Source organism: Ambystoma mexicanum, chromosome 5q, assembly GCF_040938575.1.
Source record: "Ambystoma mexicanum isolate Mex_15411 chromosome 5q, UKY_AmexF1_1, whole genome shotgun sequence".
NCBI classification, from domain to species: Eukaryota; Metazoa; Chordata; class Amphibia; order Caudata; family Ambystomatidae; genus Ambystoma; species Ambystoma mexicanum.
In genome coordinates, this window is record NC_090933.1 from 681,996,657 (window position 1) to 682,014,543 (window position 17,887).

The 17,887-nt window shown below is 47.6% G+C and overlaps 1 protein-coding gene across 1 annotated transcript in view; it reads left to right on the top strand.

Annotated features, from left to right (window-relative positions):
* MCMDC2 (minichromosome maintenance domain containing 2) overlaps positions 1-17,887 on the top strand; it is a 2,206,017-nt gene that overhangs the window by 1,424,089 nt on the left and 764,041 nt on the right. The window contains exon 9 of the mRNA XM_069621139.1: positions 9,010-9,215. Coding sequence (XP_069477240.1) covers positions 9,010-9,215 — 206 coding nt within the window. The remainder of the gene's footprint in view (positions 1-9,009; positions 9,216-17,887) is intronic.

A 17,887-nucleotide genomic window follows, 5' to 3' on the forward strand; every position in this document is an offset into this window, starting at 1 on the left:
ATGCAATGTGTTTTTATGATTGTATTTGTTTCTTTTTAGTATGTAATTGAGTGGTGCTGGTAAACGGACTACTTTTAGAGTTGCATAGGTAAAATGGTTATGTAATGAAATTGTTCTTTGCGGTCAAACGTTTTGTTATTAGCCAAATAACCAATAAATAAATAAAAAATTAAAAGTTGGAGATGGCCTCAAGAATACACCAATTATTGAATACAGTTCAACAGTTTCTATTTTCAGATAAGGGGCTTGCTAAGGGCTGTCTCTATCTTGTTTAGTGAAGGCCATTCCCTCCCTAACCCAAGGCATACATTAGTTTTCAAAAATTGATTAGCAGAGTTTGCTAATTAAAATGTTTTTGATTAGCAAACAGACCCATTTGATTAGCAATTTTGTACAAATTCTTTCATCTTTAGCTAGACCTGCAGGTCGGGTAACTTAGTTTACCTATTCAACCTAAGAGAAATGCACTCGACCCATAGCAACGGAGGACAACAAATGTATAATGCGATTTCTGTAGAATGGTGCATGTCACTACAAACCCACTTGCTGCCACCCAGAGTCCAGCAATGCACAGTGAAACTTTTATTTGACATTTACTGCAAACAAAGTAGATGTTAAATACAAGTTTCAAACACGTCTTGTAAATGCTATTCGCCCTTCATGAAATCTACTCGACTGAGTGGGCGAAGCGACTTTGCGAGCCATAGATGAGTGTCTGTAAAATTCAGTTATCTGCATGAATGGACACAAAAAAACAGATATGATATAAAAAAGGCTCTGAAAACAGTTTAGTTAGCTGTCTCCTGCAGGTGATAAAATATAATACAATCATAAAGCAAAGTGAGCTCTAGAGGCTAAATACAGTGTTTGGTATTGCAGCAGATCTACAGACTGGAAGGATCTAGTGATCACTACTTTGCGTGAGCATTTAGTTTGCATTGTGTATTTATTATGTAAGAGGAAAGAAAGAGACTAAGAAGAGTGGATTGCGTAGCAGGCAGAGAACAGGCCAAACTAGGTGTAATATTGTAGTTTGTGGTTTGCAATAATTTGAAGAAAAGAATCTTGCACTCCCACACACTCATTTGGCACTTAAAGGGGAAGTTCACTCAAAAATTGTAATGTCTCAAAATATGGGCCATATAAAAAAATATTTTTTAAGAAAGTTCCTATGTAAAGTTTTGAGCAAATGAGGCTCAAAGTTTTTGACATGGGGGCATCCATTTTGTGAAATGAAGCAGTCTCTTCTGTTCATGTTAAGCTCTGCTCTGGCGGCAATAATCAATCAAAAGCCCCCTACTGGGAGCTTTTGCTTACTGCTGCCAGAAAGCAGAGTTTAACATGGAAAGGAGGCTGCCGCAGTGTTTACAATTACCTTGATTTTCATTTGACATTTTCTGTGCTCCCCAAGCCCAGGGAAGCACAGAAAACATAAAATGAAAGGCACAGCAATTATAAATACTTTGGCGGAGAGTTTTCATAATTGCTGCGACTTTCTTTTCTAGTTTCCCGAGCACGGGAAACTGAAAACTAAAGTTGCGACAATTATGAATACTCTGCCACTAGCCGACAAAGTATTCATAATTGCCTGGACTTTCTTTTTAAGTCTCCCAGGCTCCCGCAGGCTCGGGGGAGCCCGGGAAACTTAAAAACAAAGCCACGGCAATCATAAATAAAACACGGTTGTATTTATAATTGCCGGCACTTTCGCTCTAAGTCTCCCGGGATTCCCCAGCTCGAGGGAGCCCGGGAGACTTAATGCCAAAGTACTGGCAATAATTGCAGGCACTTTTGTTTCAAGTCTCCCAAGGTCCTCCGAGCCAGGGGCGCCTGGGAGACTTGAAACGAAAGGGACAGGATCATAAATACAACGCTGTATTTATAATTGCCAGTAATTTTGCTTTCAGTCTCCTGTGCTCCCCCGTGCCCAGGAAGCCTGGGAGACTTGAAACGAAAGGCACAGTGATCATAAATACAACAAGGTTGTATTTATAATTGCTGTTACCTTCTTTTTAAGTCTCCGGGGCTCCCCCGAGACGGTGAGCCCCAGAGACTTAAAAAGAAAGCCACGGCAATCATAAATACAACGCTGTTGCATTTATGATTGTCTGGATTTTCGCATTAAGTTTCCTGGGCTTCCCCAGCTCAAGGGGGCCTGGGAAAGCAGTGAAACACAGAAGCACTCACCAGCAGGGCAGGAAGGAGCCTGACAGCATTCTCTGTTCGACGGCTGTAATAAGCAAAAGCTCCCAGTAGGGGGCTTTTGCTTCATTATTGCTGTGAGAGCAGAGCATAACACAAGCACATGAGGCTCATTCATTTCACAAAATGGATGCCTCCTAGTTCTTGAAATTTTTGATTTTGAGACTCATTTGCTCAAAATTCTACATAGAAACTTTCCTTAACAATATTTTTTATATATATTTTTTTATGGCCCATCTTTTGAGACAGTAACATTTTTGAGTGAACTTCTCCTTTAAGAGTGGATGGTGGAGAGGATTACTGCTGCGCTTTCCCTCCATTAGCACTTGAAGTGAACAGAGATAAGAGGGTGAAGAGAGCAGCAACGGCAAGAGAGGAATGCAGGGCGAGCTGTGCTTTCATTGAAGAGGGCAACTTAAATACCTAACTTTTCTACACAAGTGTTCATTTGATTAGCAAAACTACAGAATTGCATAGAAGATTGCTATGCGGCACTGCTTATTTTATGCCTTGCTAACCCTAAGTGTTCCTCAACCCTGGCATTGCCACTAGGGATCTGTAAAACATAGAACATACTATCTAAAAACTGCCTAGCTAAGGGTGATGGCCTAAAGGCAAATGTCTAAAGCTCCCTCGTGAGCATACTAGGTAGTCCCTGCTATACGTTCCCCAATGTGATGTAACATAAATGTTTGTGCCTTCCAGACTTTTAGTCTTCATTTGGTCCTACATTTCCCAGGGTAATCCAGACGTGGACCCCTTGCTCACTGTGCTTAGGGAGGCATAGCTTCACCTCACTGATGAGGCCTGACTAGGCCGAAACATGTGTCTGGGGTTGCTGTTGGTACTCTTGTTCAGAAGAGAATTGCCTAACATTTTGGTGCTGGACTTCCCTTGTGGGTGGGACAAAGACTGATACGCAGATGGATATTTCTCCTCTGTGAAAGGTACATTGAGCTAAAACGTGGTTGTAGACCCTCCCGAGTGGGCACCTTCCCATAGAACAGGTTATTTGGCTGAGTTTGTTCTTGGTAGAGGGGCTCCCAAACCTTTTTGCTCATTTGGTCTTATCCTTCCGTGCTCTGATGTTCCTCTCCCTATGTCTCTCTGTTTCTCTCCCTTTCCTCCTCTTGATCCACCCACCGTCTCTCCTCACTCTCCCTGACACTTCCTCCTCTATCCCTCTGATGTTCCTCTCTCTACCATATACCTCAACCCTCTGATTTTAATATTACTCCCCGCTTCTCCCTTTCTACACTACTACTACTTTCCCCTCTCCACTCTACTACTGATGTCCCCTCTCGAGGCTACCAATACTCTCCTTTCTCCATACCACTACACTCCCTTCTCCACACTACTACACTCACCTATCCACACTAATACTCTCACTCCACCCACACATTCCCCCACAGTCACTCTCCTTTCACTTCCCCAGTCACCTTTTCATTCACTATCTACTCTCTCTATAGTACTCTTTCTCTCAGGCACCTTACACGGAAACTCAACCCCAAGTACCACTCTCTCCCACTAACCAATACCTCCCTCTGCATACTTCTTCAGCAATTCTCATCTACACGCCTCTGCTTCGTCCTTCCTCTGCCTGGTTTCTTGATCCTTGACCTCACCTGGCCAAACCCACCACCACCCTACCTTTGTCCTTCATTGGCTAGCTCCCTCTGCTGGTTCCTCGGGAGGCCAACCACTGACTGTCCTTCTCCCCAGGATGGTGTTACAAGCAAGGAAACATACAAAAGGTGTCGTAAGCCGCACCCCTTTTTCATACATTGGTCTGCTGGTCTAAAGCAATGATGGCCCCTAGCCTTCAGTGTCTCGGTTTGTGTGAGGGCTTTCAGGCCTGTTCATGATGCCAGCTTCATGGCATCCTCGCAAGTGAGTACAATGTCTCTGGGCATGTGGATTCATTTGTAAAGCTCCACTCTCGGACTAGTGCTGGGACTGTGCTGGTGCACGTTAGTGTATTTTAGCATGTGCACCAAGCTAAGGCTCTCATCGCTCTGGCTTGCGCTGGTGTTCTGCTGAGGCAGGTCTTGTAGCAGTTTGGTTTGCTGCTGCGCAGCCTGTTCCTTATGTCGCCTGCATGGCTCTCTCTGTGGGCCTGATTGCTTGCAGGCTGCCCCACTGTTAAGGCTGCTGGTACTAGGAGTCCTGTGGGACAGCGAGAAAGAAACTGGCCACAAAGGTGCTGGGCAGACATGTGGTGACTAAGAGTGGTACTGTTCTCCAGTATGCAGGCACAGGGAGAAGGGGCATGGACTGGGGTCCTCCTAACTCCCAAACCCTGCCTGTGGGGTGGGACTGGATCTGACGTAAACCCTGGTAGGCCTCTCACCCTAGGATGGATATGGACCCTATCCGCTCCTTGCAGGGACTGAGCCAGGCCCTGTCACAATGCACTGCACTGTAAAAGGGTATTCACCACGTGGCTCATGAGAATAAAAAATCAGATGGTGCACACGCACAGAGCTGCTATAAGAGTTCTTGACAGGGAAGTTGCCAATAATTAGGAGACTCGGAAGCGGCGAGATAGAGGAAAACGCAACCCAGGCTGGTTTGCTGATGCCCACACTTGGAGTGGAGGAAACTGGCAGGAAGGCCATGGGTCAGTGGGGAGAAGTCTAAGTCAAAATTCATAAGGTGGCTGAAGAAAATGATTGGTAGGAAAGAGGCTGCTGGCAGCGACCTGTAGGGAATGTTCAAGCCGCAGAAAAAAATGATTGTTGAGAAGAGAGAGACTGCTGGCTGAAACCGGGAGAGGAAGTTCCTAGAGCCATTGAGAGACAGTGTGTAATGTTAACCGCTGTATGCTGGAGCTTGATCGCTCAGTTCCTAAAGCCACTAAGAAATAAAGCCAAAAAAAGAATCTCTGCATACTGGATCTTGAATACTAACTTCCTACAGCCATTGATAAATGGAGTGTAATGCAATCCGCGTTATGCTGGGAATTGGAGGCCAAGTTCCTAGAGCCACTGACAAATGGAATGTAAAGAGAACTCTTGAATTCTGGAACTTGAAAGCAAAGTTAATAGAGACATTGAGACTCATAATCAAAAGAAACACTCATTGCAGGAGCTTGAATGCCAGGTCCCTAGAGCAATTGGAAAAGAGAGTTTACAGACCAACATTGCATGTTGGAACTTGAAGGCAAAGTTACTAGAGCCATTGGGAATCTGACTGTATACAGAAACGTTGCATATTGATACTTATGATTTGATATGATATGATAGTTTATTTATATCGCGCCCATACACAAGAGTTTCAGGGCGCAACGAGGCAAAGAGGGGTGTACAAGGGAGGACAGAACAATGATCTTACTAGGCCCAGTGACATTGAGAATGCGCAGGTACAGGGGAGAGGGAAGGAAGAAGTGCAAAGGGTAGGAGAGGAATGGAAAAGTGCTGAACAAATGGTCATAAACAACAAAACAGGTAGTACGGCCAGCAAGTGACAACTGCAAGAATTAAGCACAGACAGCGGGTGTCAGTAAGTGCAGGAAGGGGGACTGAAAGGATTGCAGACCCAAGTGCAAGGGATGCCAGGAGGCAGTGTAGGCGAGCAGCTGGTGGGCAGGGATCTGGGCCCGAATTCAGAGGGTAGTCAGGTGCCCAGTGAAGAAACAGACAGATCAGCAGGGGACGGGAAGAGAGAGGCAGAGGCAAAGAGGAAGGTATTGAGGTGCTTCCGGAACCGGAGGTGATTCTCCTCAAGTTTCAGAGAGACAGGGAGGCTATTCCAGAGGGAGGCCCCAGCCAAAGACAGAGATATACCACCAACTCGTTGCTTGGAGAAGCGACTGACCCTGAGGGAGTTGGAGGTCGAGGAGCGAAGAGCTCGAGTAGGAAGGTATTTCCAAAGAGAGAGTTGCAGGAATTGAGGACCCAGACCCCATAAGGCCTTGTGGACAATACAGAGGGTCTTGAACTTAACCCTTGCAGCCACTGGGAGCAAATGAAGAGATTTCAGGGCTGGAGAGATACAATCCCTAGGCTTGAGGCCAAGGATAAGTCTCGCAGTCATGTTCTGGATGAGTTGCAAAGGGCAGAGAGTAGTAGCAGGCAGATTTAGAAAGAGGCTGTTGCAATAGTCCAGCCTGGAGAGAACCAGAGCTCTAGAGACGGTGAACCTCTGGGGGAAGGAGAGGAAAGGAAGAATACCTCTGAGGAGGTACAGTTGGTAGTTGGACTTCTTAGAGACGTCAAAGATGTGTGGAATAAAGGAAAGTGTGGCGTCGAAGATGACCCAGAGGTTCTTAGCCTCACAGGTGGGAACAGGGAGGGGGCCAAGGGAGGCAGGCCAGAGAGTGGCAGGAAAAGAAGGAGCAGGAGTGCCGATGAGGAGGATCTCAGTCTTGCTGGCATTAAGGCAGAGATAATTGGCGGCACACCACTCCTGGATTGCAGACAGACAGTCGGAGATGAGAGGGGGAGAAGAGGTGGCAGAGGGTAGCCTGAAAACAAGCTGAGTGTCATCAGCATAGCACTGGAAGTTGGCGCACAGAGCAGCAGTGCGGTGGGCGAGGGGTGCCAGGTATTGGTTGAAAAGCCAGGGAGATAGGTTAGAAACCTGGGGAACACCACAAGTGGAGAGTGAGATAGAGGAAAGGAAGGACCCAAGTTGGACCTGGGAGGGTCGGCTGGAGAGGAATGAGGTCAGCCAGGCCAGGGCCTGATCAGTGATCCTAGGGTTATCACTGAAGGGGTTGAGCAGGATGGCATGGTTGACCGTGTCAAAGGCAGAAGAGAGATCAAGTAGGATGAGGACAGAGAGGAGATCAAAATCAAGGTTGGAGAGCAGGTTTTCGTGGATGTTCACGAGAGCAGTTTCCATGCCTTTGACTGCTCTGAAGCCAGACTGATGGTCATGGATACAACCAACAGAGTTGGTGTGGAGATTAAGCTGGGAGATGGCCAGCCTTTCCAGTAGTTTGCCCAGGAAAGGAGTGATAGAGATCGGGTGATAGTTAGCTGGGCAGGAGGGATCGGCTGTGGGTTTCCTGAGAAGAGGGTGAACAAGAGAGTGCTTCAGAGGGGAGGGGAAGGCTCCAGTGGCAAAGGAGTGGTTGCAGAAGTCGGCCAGGGCAGGAGTGAGGGTGTCAATATGGTCCTTGATGGTTTTCGACAAGCAGGGAACAACCTGTTTTGACGAGACTTTCATAGATCAGACTTGTCTAGAAATCTCGTCTGGGGAGAACAGAGGAAAGGAAGAGAAAGAGGGAGCGGAGGCTGCTGCAGTGAGGTCATCGTTGGCTGAGAGAGAAGCGGGATGAGGAGGAGAGGATGGGAGGGTGGACAGGATGTCCTGGGTTTCGAGATAAAATGTGAGGCCAGGGCCGTGCAGAGGGCCTGGGAGGGGACAGAAGAAGTAGAGACTGCAGCAGGATTGGCCAGCTCCTTGCAGATTTTAAAGAGGGCCACTGGAAGTACAAATTCCTATAGACAATGAGGCTGTTACCTAGAGAAACGGCGTATACTGAAACTTGCAGGCAAAGTTCCTAGAGATATTGGGAAACCATTTATACATATGGGAGCTTGAATAAAATGTTGCCAGGGACATTCATAGTTACAAACACTGTGGCAAAAGAAAGGCTAGAATTTGAGCTCTGTACTACCTGCTAAAATGGTTTCGTACCAAAATGTCGCCCTCGTTTGTGCGCCCCCGCAGTCACTGCGACTTTGGAGGCGCACAAAATGAGGATGACATTTACTGCGCCCAAGCAGAGCGGGGGTTGTGGGGGTGTCCCCCGCTCTTCCTGGGTGCAGTAATGGGGGTCGAGGGTTGTGGGAGTGTTCCCCGTTTACCATTTAGGAAAGCGGGAAACATGTTAAAAAAAAAATGAAAAGCACCCTGCGGAGTCAGCTCCAACCCAGGAGGGAGGAGCTGACACCGCAGGGATCGCAGAGTGTGGGCGGCACACGCAGAAGTGTGACACCCTAAAGGTAAGTGTGTTTGTGTTGGGGTTGGGGGGAAAGTGGGAGGGGGCACAGAGATCCATATGATCACTGCGCTGCGCCGTAACTGCCGTTGGCATTTTCGGCATCGCAGTTGCGGGCGGCGCAGTGATCCGATAAAATCAGTCTATAAAAAAATACAAATGTTGAACGCAATTTCATTGCCTAAATTCAGAATTCTGATAAATCCTCATATACTTTACTGCACCAATGAAACCACATTGATCCTCTCTGCACTACTGTAACGAAGAGGCCTACTCTGCTGCAGTGTTAAGCTGCAATTCAGTTTTGTAATGTGGATATTACATAAAATAAGCATAAATGTATATATACAATAGAGATTGGCTGACTTCTGCGGACAAAATGCCTCATTAAGAGTTTGGTGTTAAATCAGCAGTAAATCCACGGATTTACAGTCAAACTCGTTTATGTTACCACCGCTGGGTCCCGTGACATTACAACGGGATTCCAAGTGTTGTTATGGTGGTGTAAATCTTCATGGTTGCAGTCTATAGGACTCCATGGGGATTTTGGTCAGATTTTCTGTGACCAGTAATACCGCCCGGTAAATGTGCTGAATTTTGGAGGTAAAATGGAGGATTCACCATGAGCATTTTGGTGGATGTGTTCCTCCACTTCACCTCCATACTCGCAATTCGGCAGTGTTTAAATTGGCTTTAATTCCATTACTGAATAAAAAGTGGCATTAACTGAATTTACCTCCACTTTTTACCGCACTGCTGAACTCGTCATGAAGCCCTGCTGTACAGAAAAAAGTGTTATAGAGATGTGTATATCTTGAATGTTGTGAATATAACTTGTAAAACAACTTCTTTTCCAGGCTTTTGAATTACAGTGTTTGTCTTGTTCCTCGTGGAATACGTCACCTAGCATCTAGTGACTTATTTGCAACTGTGACTAAAGATGAGCACGGGACTGGAACAGCCAGCATTCAAGCATGTAGCTCTCTGTTAGCCAAAGGTGGAATCTGCTTTTTGGGGGATTTGTTATCCCATAAAAAAGACAAACTTGAACTTCTGCAGTCAGGTAACTATCTGAATAACTGAACACTATTCTCTTTACATATGAGAGTGACCTGCTCTAAAAGCACTGCATGGATAACATGATGAGAATGTAGTTTTAATTATTCAATATTGGTGTGTAAATATTTTCACATGCTAAGGTTATTGCTGTCTAGAATTGATCTTTGAATACATTCAAAGTAAGAGCGTGCTCATCATCTTTGTATATGGAGTCCATGACAATATACAAAATCCCATCTCTGAGTACATCTTAATGTCCGTGTTAGTTTTGGATGATTGATTGGTGAGGCCACCAACGGGCAACTTTGTAAGTACTTATTATATTTGCTGAGGAAATTGACTGTACTAATTATTGTGTTTCATTGATTCCATAGCATCGAATGATGGGCATATTTGAGCAAATGCCGAAGTTACTCCCACAGATGCAATTAGGGTACATTGGTGAATGGAAATATGTACACTTGATCTCTACCATGATCAAACCGTGTACTGTTGCCCTCAAAGGTAAAAGAGAAAGGCCTCTAAGTAGTATTTTTTTCAAGCAAAGTCCTAGAAGTCAAGAAAGTGAGCTAAAAATAATTGTCGACTTTCACATGAACTCTCAACTAAAGCTAAACTTAAATGACAGATCTTTTATAATGAATTTGCAGTAACAAATGTTTGGTTGGGATTCTATATTAAAGACATATTAGAATCCAAATGCCCACAAAACATCCCTGTCAATATTGTGGATGTTCGAGCGCAGAGTCCAGTCTGGAGCAGTTGGTCTTCGAGAGAGGAGCTGCAGCTACTGTTTGAGTACGTTTGGAACTGTGTTTTGCAGTGTGTTCTGTCTCTTTAAGCAAACAAGCTCAATCCCCCATAAAAACTCCAGGCACGCGCGGAGCGCAAGCGCGGAGTTCGAGGGCAGAGTTCAGTCTGCAGCAGTTGGTGTCCGAGAGAGGAGCTGCAGCTACTGTTTGAGAACTTTTGGAACTGTGTTTTGCAGTGCGTTCTATCTCTTTAAGCAAACAAGCTCCATCCCCCTTAAAAACTCCAGGCACTCGTGAAGCGCGAGCGCAGAATTCAGTCTGCAGCAGTCCGCAGCTGAAAGCAGGTAAGCAGCAAACTATGGATAGTCCTTTGAATGGAAATACTCTGGTTTTGCAAGGGGATAAGTCTTCTTACAACATGCGACCCGGGGGGGCTATGATTGGTCGCGTGAGGATTCGTCATCTGTCACCCCAATTACAGGATCTTTCACAGCAGTTTTACCATCTCTTGCACAAATGGCAACGAAAAGAATACTAGCGTTAAAACAGCCTTCGTCCCAAAATAGTTCTTTGGAGAGGAACAAGGCTGATGCTGCTGCTGTTGGCTCTGCGACGGGTGCCCCATGCGCAGCGTTGGAGGTCGCTGAACACAAACACCATTGTGATCACAAGTCCCGGCGAAGGCTCCAAAGTGATTGAAATTAACACTGCAGTCTTCCAATCTCCGTTCGATGTAATTGACATCGAGCTCCTGGAAATGGAGGTTCCACAGACCTTCACGGATGCAAATACTTTTCCCTGGGTGGATGGCCGATTAAACAACTCCGCCGTAGAGAGGCACTTTACAGGAAATCTGTCTATAATAACGACCAAAAACAACAGTGGAAACACACAAGCAAAGAAAAATCATACGTGTGCAAAGCCGCCTGTGAAGAAAGGACAATTAGACCCGTTAGGCGACACGAATACTTGCACCCCACAGGGCAGCAAAAACACTCAATCGTACCCTCCTAGAGAAGTAACAACACAGACCAATGGGTTTGATCTGGCAAGTCGCGAGGCCAGACTAACAGAGCGTCTGAAAGCAGATTCCGAGAAAATGACAGATAAATTGACTGAGAGCTTTTCAAAAACCAACAAAATAAATGACAGACGTTTAATTGTAAACACTGATTTAGATCAACAGCAGATATATGGAGCAGGAAAAACCTTGCAAACAAAGCGTATAAGCACCCCAGCACAAGGTCCACCTGTTCACCGCTTAACAAGCTCGGGTCACTGCCTGTTTCTCAACGGGCACAAGGAATACAAGAAAACCTACAAAATGAACGACTTAGCATGCCTGCACAACGCACCGTGGAAAACCGCTTACCTGTGAAGCGTGTGTCCAATTGCTCTACTCCGAAGGCGCTGAGTGCACACAATGACTTGGATCAGTTGTCGCCGTGCATTGTGGGACTGCCAGTCCAAGGCGGCTGTGAGCACATAAGCGCGAATAAAGAAAATCAACGAAGTCTTGCTGAGCAAGAGACAATTACCAAATCAAATTTGTTGGTGGTGGCGGCAATACAGATTCACAACAATGTGCTGGCCGCAACTTCACTGGCATTAATTCGTTTCACAAAACTTTATGAAACTTTAAACGAAGCAATTCATAACAACAGTTCAATATTAGGTCAAATAAATGAAAAAATACTAAAAATGGAAAATTTTACCCCAGAGCTGCAATCTCGCCTGGAAAACGAGGCTGAAAAGTCTGCATCTTGGCATAACAGGCTGAGCGATTTAGCCATGAAAGATAACATTGAAAAAACTACCTTGATGGAGGCAGTTCTAGGATGCATGAAACAAATGGCCCAAATTGTAAACAATACACCCAAAATGAATTTGAGACATGTGTGATGCGGAACGAATATCGGAATGCAGTCTTGCAGTAAAGGCGAGGAGCTCTGCACGACTCAAGCAAACAGCATGCAAGCAATTGATGAACAACCCGCAGGAAACCCACGGGGAATGAACAGTCCAATTCCCGTTGAGATCGCCGATGGGTGTCCTAGCCCACTGTGCACAAAGCAATCTGAACAGACTGCGAGCACCAAACAATCTTGCGCTGGTGCGGCCATCCCAAACGAGTGTGTAAACATAGCTCATACAATCCCTGATGTTTCCTGCGAAAAAACAAATATGGAAAGTATAGATGTAGAACTCATCCAAAAGTCATCCGAAACTCCACACTGCTCAACCTCAAAAATGTTCTTTGGGATTTTTAGCGGCGCAGTAACAAATCTTAAAATTACACCGAATACGCTGAAAACTCAAGATCTGGGGCCTCGCCCGACTAAAAAAACTGAGAAAAAAAAATTGTGCCCCCACCAAACAGACCAGCAGTTCCAGAAAAGTTGTAAGGAACCTATCTACACCATGCAAAGCAAGTCTATTCTCGCGGGATAAATCTGACCCGCCTAATAAATCGGCAAAGATGGAAGCCCTCCTAAAAGCAGCTACAACAAATACTAAAGTCATGCCGACGAATCCCAAAAAATGAATGAGAATAGATTCTGATGCAAACTCAATCCACTCAGTGGCTTCGTCTGTGGACCTATGTAATCTGTCGACATACTCTGAAGACCTTGAGGAGGGCAGCAGTTTGGACTGTCAAGAGGCGAGATCCATTTGTCACCCAAAAATTGAGACAGAGTACTATGGCTGCTAGCCCAACCACTGAACTAAAGAATCCCAAAATTCAAAAAGGAGCTTTGAGTGAAGGGTCTCTAGCACCTGCAGATAAACAAGGAATATCTACAGAAAGACAAGCAAACTTGAAGAAGATGCAGGCGACCTTGAACCCGAAACAAACATCAGCACAAAGACAGAAAAAAATACTCCAATTGGAGCAACAAAAGCTTTCTTACTCAAAGCCACTGTCATGGAAAATTCGAATTGAGAACGTATTTGAGGACGACAATGATGTCAACTTGAACAGAGGAAATGTTATCTGGCTCTCGCACTCTGTACCTGCTCTAAGGACCATGATCACTCAAGATATTTCCGTGAAGCCCTGAGGTGGAAAGGGCTGTGGAAGCAAAGCTGTTTGCTGTGGCGAGCGGAAGAGCGTTATTCCTATCTATCATCCTCTTGATACCTTGAGGAATCCAGAGAAGCCCGTAGAAGAGGGGGAGAGGTGCGTGTGCCTTTAACAGTCAACAGTCAAGCTGTCAGCTGACCACCCAGCTGACTACTTGAGGCCGCCTCCGTGACCCTTGCGGCGTGAAGCCCTGAGGTGGAAAGGGCTGTGGAAGCAAAGCTGTTTGCTGTGGCGAGTGGAAGAGCGTTATTCCTATCTATCATCCTCTTGATACCTTGAGGAATCCAGAGAAGCCCGTAGAAGAGGGGGAGAGGTGCGTGTGCCTTTAACAGTCAACAGTCAAGCTGTCAGCTGACCACCCAGCTGACTACTTGAGGCCGCCTCCGTGACCCTTGCGGCGTGAAGCCCTGAGGTGGAAAGGGCTGTGGAAGCAAAGCTGTTTGCTGTGGCGAGCGGAAGAGCGTTATTCCTATCTATCATCCTCTTGATACCTTGAGGAATCCAGAGAAGCCCGTAGAAGAGGGGGAGAGGTGCGTGTGCCTTTAACAGTCAACAGTCAAGCTGTCAGCTGACCACCCAGCTGACTACTTGAGGCCGCCTCCGTGACCCTTGCGGCGTGAAGCCCTGAGGTGGAAAGGGCTGTGGAAGCAAAGCTGTTTGCTGTGGCGAGTGGAAGAGCGTTATTCCTATCTATCATCCTCTTGATACCTTGAGGAATCCAGAGAAGCCCGTAGAAGAGGGGGAGAGGTGCGTGTGCCTTTAACAGTCAACAGTCAAGCTGTCAGCTGACCACCCAGCTGACTACTTGAGGCCGCCTCCGTGACCCTTGCGGCGTGAAGCCCTGAGGTGGAAAGGGCTGTGGAAGCAAAGCTGTTTGCTGTGGCGAGTGGAAGAGCGTTATTCCTATCTATCATCTTCTTGATACCTTGAGGAATCCAGAGAAGCCCGTAGAAGAGGGGGAGAGGTGCGTGTGCCTTTAACAGTCAACAGTCAAGCTGTCAGCTGACCACCCAGCTGACTACTTGAGACCGCCTCCGTGACCCTTGCGGCGTGAAGCCCTGAGGTGGAAAGGGCTGTGGAAGCAAAGCTGTTTGCTGTGGCGAGTGGAAGAGCGTTATTCCTATCTATCATCCTCTTGATACCTTGAGGAATCCAGAGAAGCCCGTAGAAGAGGGGGAGAGGTGCGTGTGCCTTTAACAGTCAACAGTCGAGCTGTCAGCTGACCACCCAGCTGACTACTTGAGGCCGCCTCCGTGACCCTTGCGGCGTGAAGCCCTGAGGTGGAAAGGGCTGTGGAAGCAAAGCTGTTTGCTGTGGCGAGTTGAAGAGCGTTATTCCTATCTATCATCCTCTTGATACCTTGAGGAATCCAGAGAAGCCCGTAGAAGAGGGGGAGAGGTGCGTGTGCCTTCAACAGTCAACAGTCAAGCTGTCAGCTGACCACCCAGCTGACTACTTGAGGCCGCCTCCGTGACCCTTGCGGCGTGAAGCCCTGAGGTGGAAAGGGCTGTGGAAGCAAAGCTGTTTGCTGTGGCAAGTGGAAAAGCGTTATTCCTATCTATCATCCTCTTGATACCTTGAATCCAGAGAAGCCCGTAGAAGAGGGGGAGAGGTGCGTGTGCCTTTAACAGTCAACAGTCAAGCTGTCAGCTGACCACCCAGCTGACTACTTGAGGCCGCCTCCGTGACCCTTGCGGCGTGAAGCCCTGAGGTGGAAAGGGCTGTGGAAGCAAAGCTGTTTGCTGTGGTGAGTGGAAGAGCGTTATTCATATCTATCATCCTCTTGATACCTTGAGGAATCCAGAGAAGCCCGTAGAAGAGGGGGAGAGGTGCGTGTGCCTTTAACAGTCAACAGTCAAGCTGTCAGCTGACCACCCAGCTGACTACTTGAGGCCGCCTCCGTGACCCTTGCGGCGTGAAGCCCTGAGGTGGAAAGGGCTGTAGAAGCAAAGCTGTTTGCTGTGGCGAGTGGAAGAGCGTTATTCCTATCTATCATCCTCTTGATACCTTGAGGAATCCAGAGAAGCCCGTAGAAGAGGGGGAGAGGTGCGTGTGCCTTTAACAGTCAACAGTCAAGCTGTCAGCTGACCACCCAGCTGACTACTTGAGGCCGCCTCCGTGACCCTTGCGGCGTGAAGCCCTGAGGTGGAAAGGGCTGTGGAAGCAAAGCTGTTTGCTGTGGCGGGTGGAAGAGCGTTATTCCTATCTATCATCCTCTTGATACCTTGAGGAATCCAGAGAAGCCCGTAGAAGAGGGGGAGAGGTGCGTGTGCCTTTAACAGTCAAGCTGTCAGCTGACCACCCAGCTGACTACTTGAGGCCGCCTCCGTGACCCTTGCGGCGTGAAGCCCTGAGGTGGAAAGGGCTGTGGAAGCAAAGCTGTTTGCTGTGGCGAGTGGAAGAGCGTTATTCCTATCTATCATCCTCTTGATACCTTGAGGAATCCAGAGAAGCCCGTAGAAGAGGGGGAGAGGTGCGTGTGCCTTTAACAGTCAACAGTCAAGCTGTCAGCTGACCACCCAGCTGACTACTTGAGGCCGCCTCCGTGACCCTTGCGGCGTGAAGCCCTGAGGTGGAAAGGGCTGTGGAAGCAAAGCTGTTTGCTGTGGCGAGTGGAAGAGCGTTATTCCTATCTATCATCCTCTTGATACCTTGAGGAATCCAGAGAAGCCCGTAGAAGAGGGGGAGAGGTGCGTGTGCCTTTAACAGTCAACAGTCAAGCTGTCAGCTGACCACCCAGCTGACTACTTGAGGCCGCCTCCGTGACCCTTGCGGCGTGAAGCCCTGAGGTGGAAAGGGCTGTGGAAGCAAAGCTGTTTGCTGTGGCGAGTGGAAGAGCGTTATTCCTATCTATCATCCTCTTGATACCTTGAGGAATCCAGAGAAGCCCGTAGAAGAGGGGGAGAGGTGCGTGTGCCTTTAACAGTCAACAGTCAAGCTGTCAGCTGACCACCCAGCTGACTACTTGAGGCCGCCTCCGTGACCCTTGCGGCGTGAAGCCCTGAGGTGGAAAGGGCTGTGGAAGCAAAGCTGTTTGCTGTTTGGCGAGCTGCGAGTAATGGCGTCTACTCAATCTACTGTGCTAAGGACCCGGGCACAGAGGCGGCGTGACGGCGTGGTGGCTCCCGATGAGATAAAGGCTACTTGCCGACTTCCACGTTCTCGTTCACAGAAAGTAAGTTGCTATCATTCCTGCACTTCTGAACCTGAGTCTGTCGAGCACAATGAAGGTCTTATTCAAGCACACGAGGCACAGGATTTTGAAAACGCAACAATCGCCATTGTTAATCTGCCCCCTTGCTGTGACAACGTGTTTGACAATACATGCAGCATGTACAACGCTAGCACAGATTCTATCACAGGTTGCACTATTACTCACGGGTGGCACGGGGAGGAAAACGAATGCCGTGCGCTGGACGCCGGCGAGCCCCTGCAGGTGATTGAGGGATCTGGATGTCGCGGGGTTCGTGAAGCCCCGCCGAAGCCCCGCAATAGTGACAGCGACGAACCGCCTAGTTACTGCTGTGGCGGATCTCTCATCCCGGCTCTCGTCGTAGGGTGTGTCTGTTTGGCCGCCGCTCCCGCGAGCGATGACGCCGTGGGGGAGGGTTTCGGAGCGTGTGTAGCTACAAACACGCGCGGCCAAGGTAACTCAGACTCAGTCACAGCTCGAGGTCTCGGAGTCGACGGAGCAGCGCCCTCTAGCAGCGAATTCACTGTAGAACAGGAAATTGATCAAGAGAAGGAGCTGTTTACTGCCGTAAATCAGACCGCTGGGCCTCGGCCGTCCACCTATTCTTTTTTTAGCTTACCTAGCGACGACGTGGGACCTATTCTAAATGACTCTAGCACAATGATCAGTGCGAGTTCTCCAGTGAGTGTAACCACGAAACTGTCCACAGAGGGCTTGCATGAAGAAATCGTATATACGAATGCGAACAACTTTAGCATTCAACATAACATTTCCAACTCAAGTCTGCACGGCTGTGACCGAAACTGCGTTCTTAATCTGGAGAATGGCACAATGGGCGAGCCAGAGGCACGCAATTCAATGTCCGCAAGAAGAGACTCCCTTGGGGTAGTGAACAACGTCCTTCAGAACTTAACGCTCTTGAACAAAATGTGCGCCAGTAAGACATCCAAAGAGCCGAATCTTTCAGCCGAACCGAAAGTAAAATCTGCAGTTAAACGTAATAACAGCCAGCCGTTGGGAGCAATTTCTGACATATGGCCTGACTCGTGCTACAAACGGTTAAAATCAACCGATCAGTCCTTAAAGGCCGACTTGAGGCACGAGACATCTGAAATTCACTTGACTTCCCAAAAAAGACTTGCCTCCTCTAAATGGAAGTCCTATGGAGCCATTGATGAATCCGGTGGCAACGACCACTCCTCACATAATGACTCCACGGATTCTTCATTAATGGAACGCCCATTTCCGAAAATTCGTCGCGAGAAGGAGCTTCATGTGGCTAGACCTTCTGAGCCTCAACCCAATTCATCTTGTATAACTCTGCCGACGATGCCTTCATCAACGGAATTACAAGCCCTTTTTATGGCCTCTTCGTCGATTTCATTGGCCCCGTTCATGAAACTGTACGAAAACATACATGAAGCCACTAAGGATTTAACAACGGTGGTCGCAATGATGAGCTCAAAACTAACTCAGATAGAAAAAACTTGCGACCGCTCGTATGTCGAGCAACACAAGTGCCTTAAAAGACTGGAAGGAGCGTTTGTCTTGTTAAACGAGAGCAAGAAAACCGACTCATCTGACAAAAGACTGTTCGCCGAAGTGGCGCGAGAGACCCTTGCCCTATTTAAACATGACACCAAAAC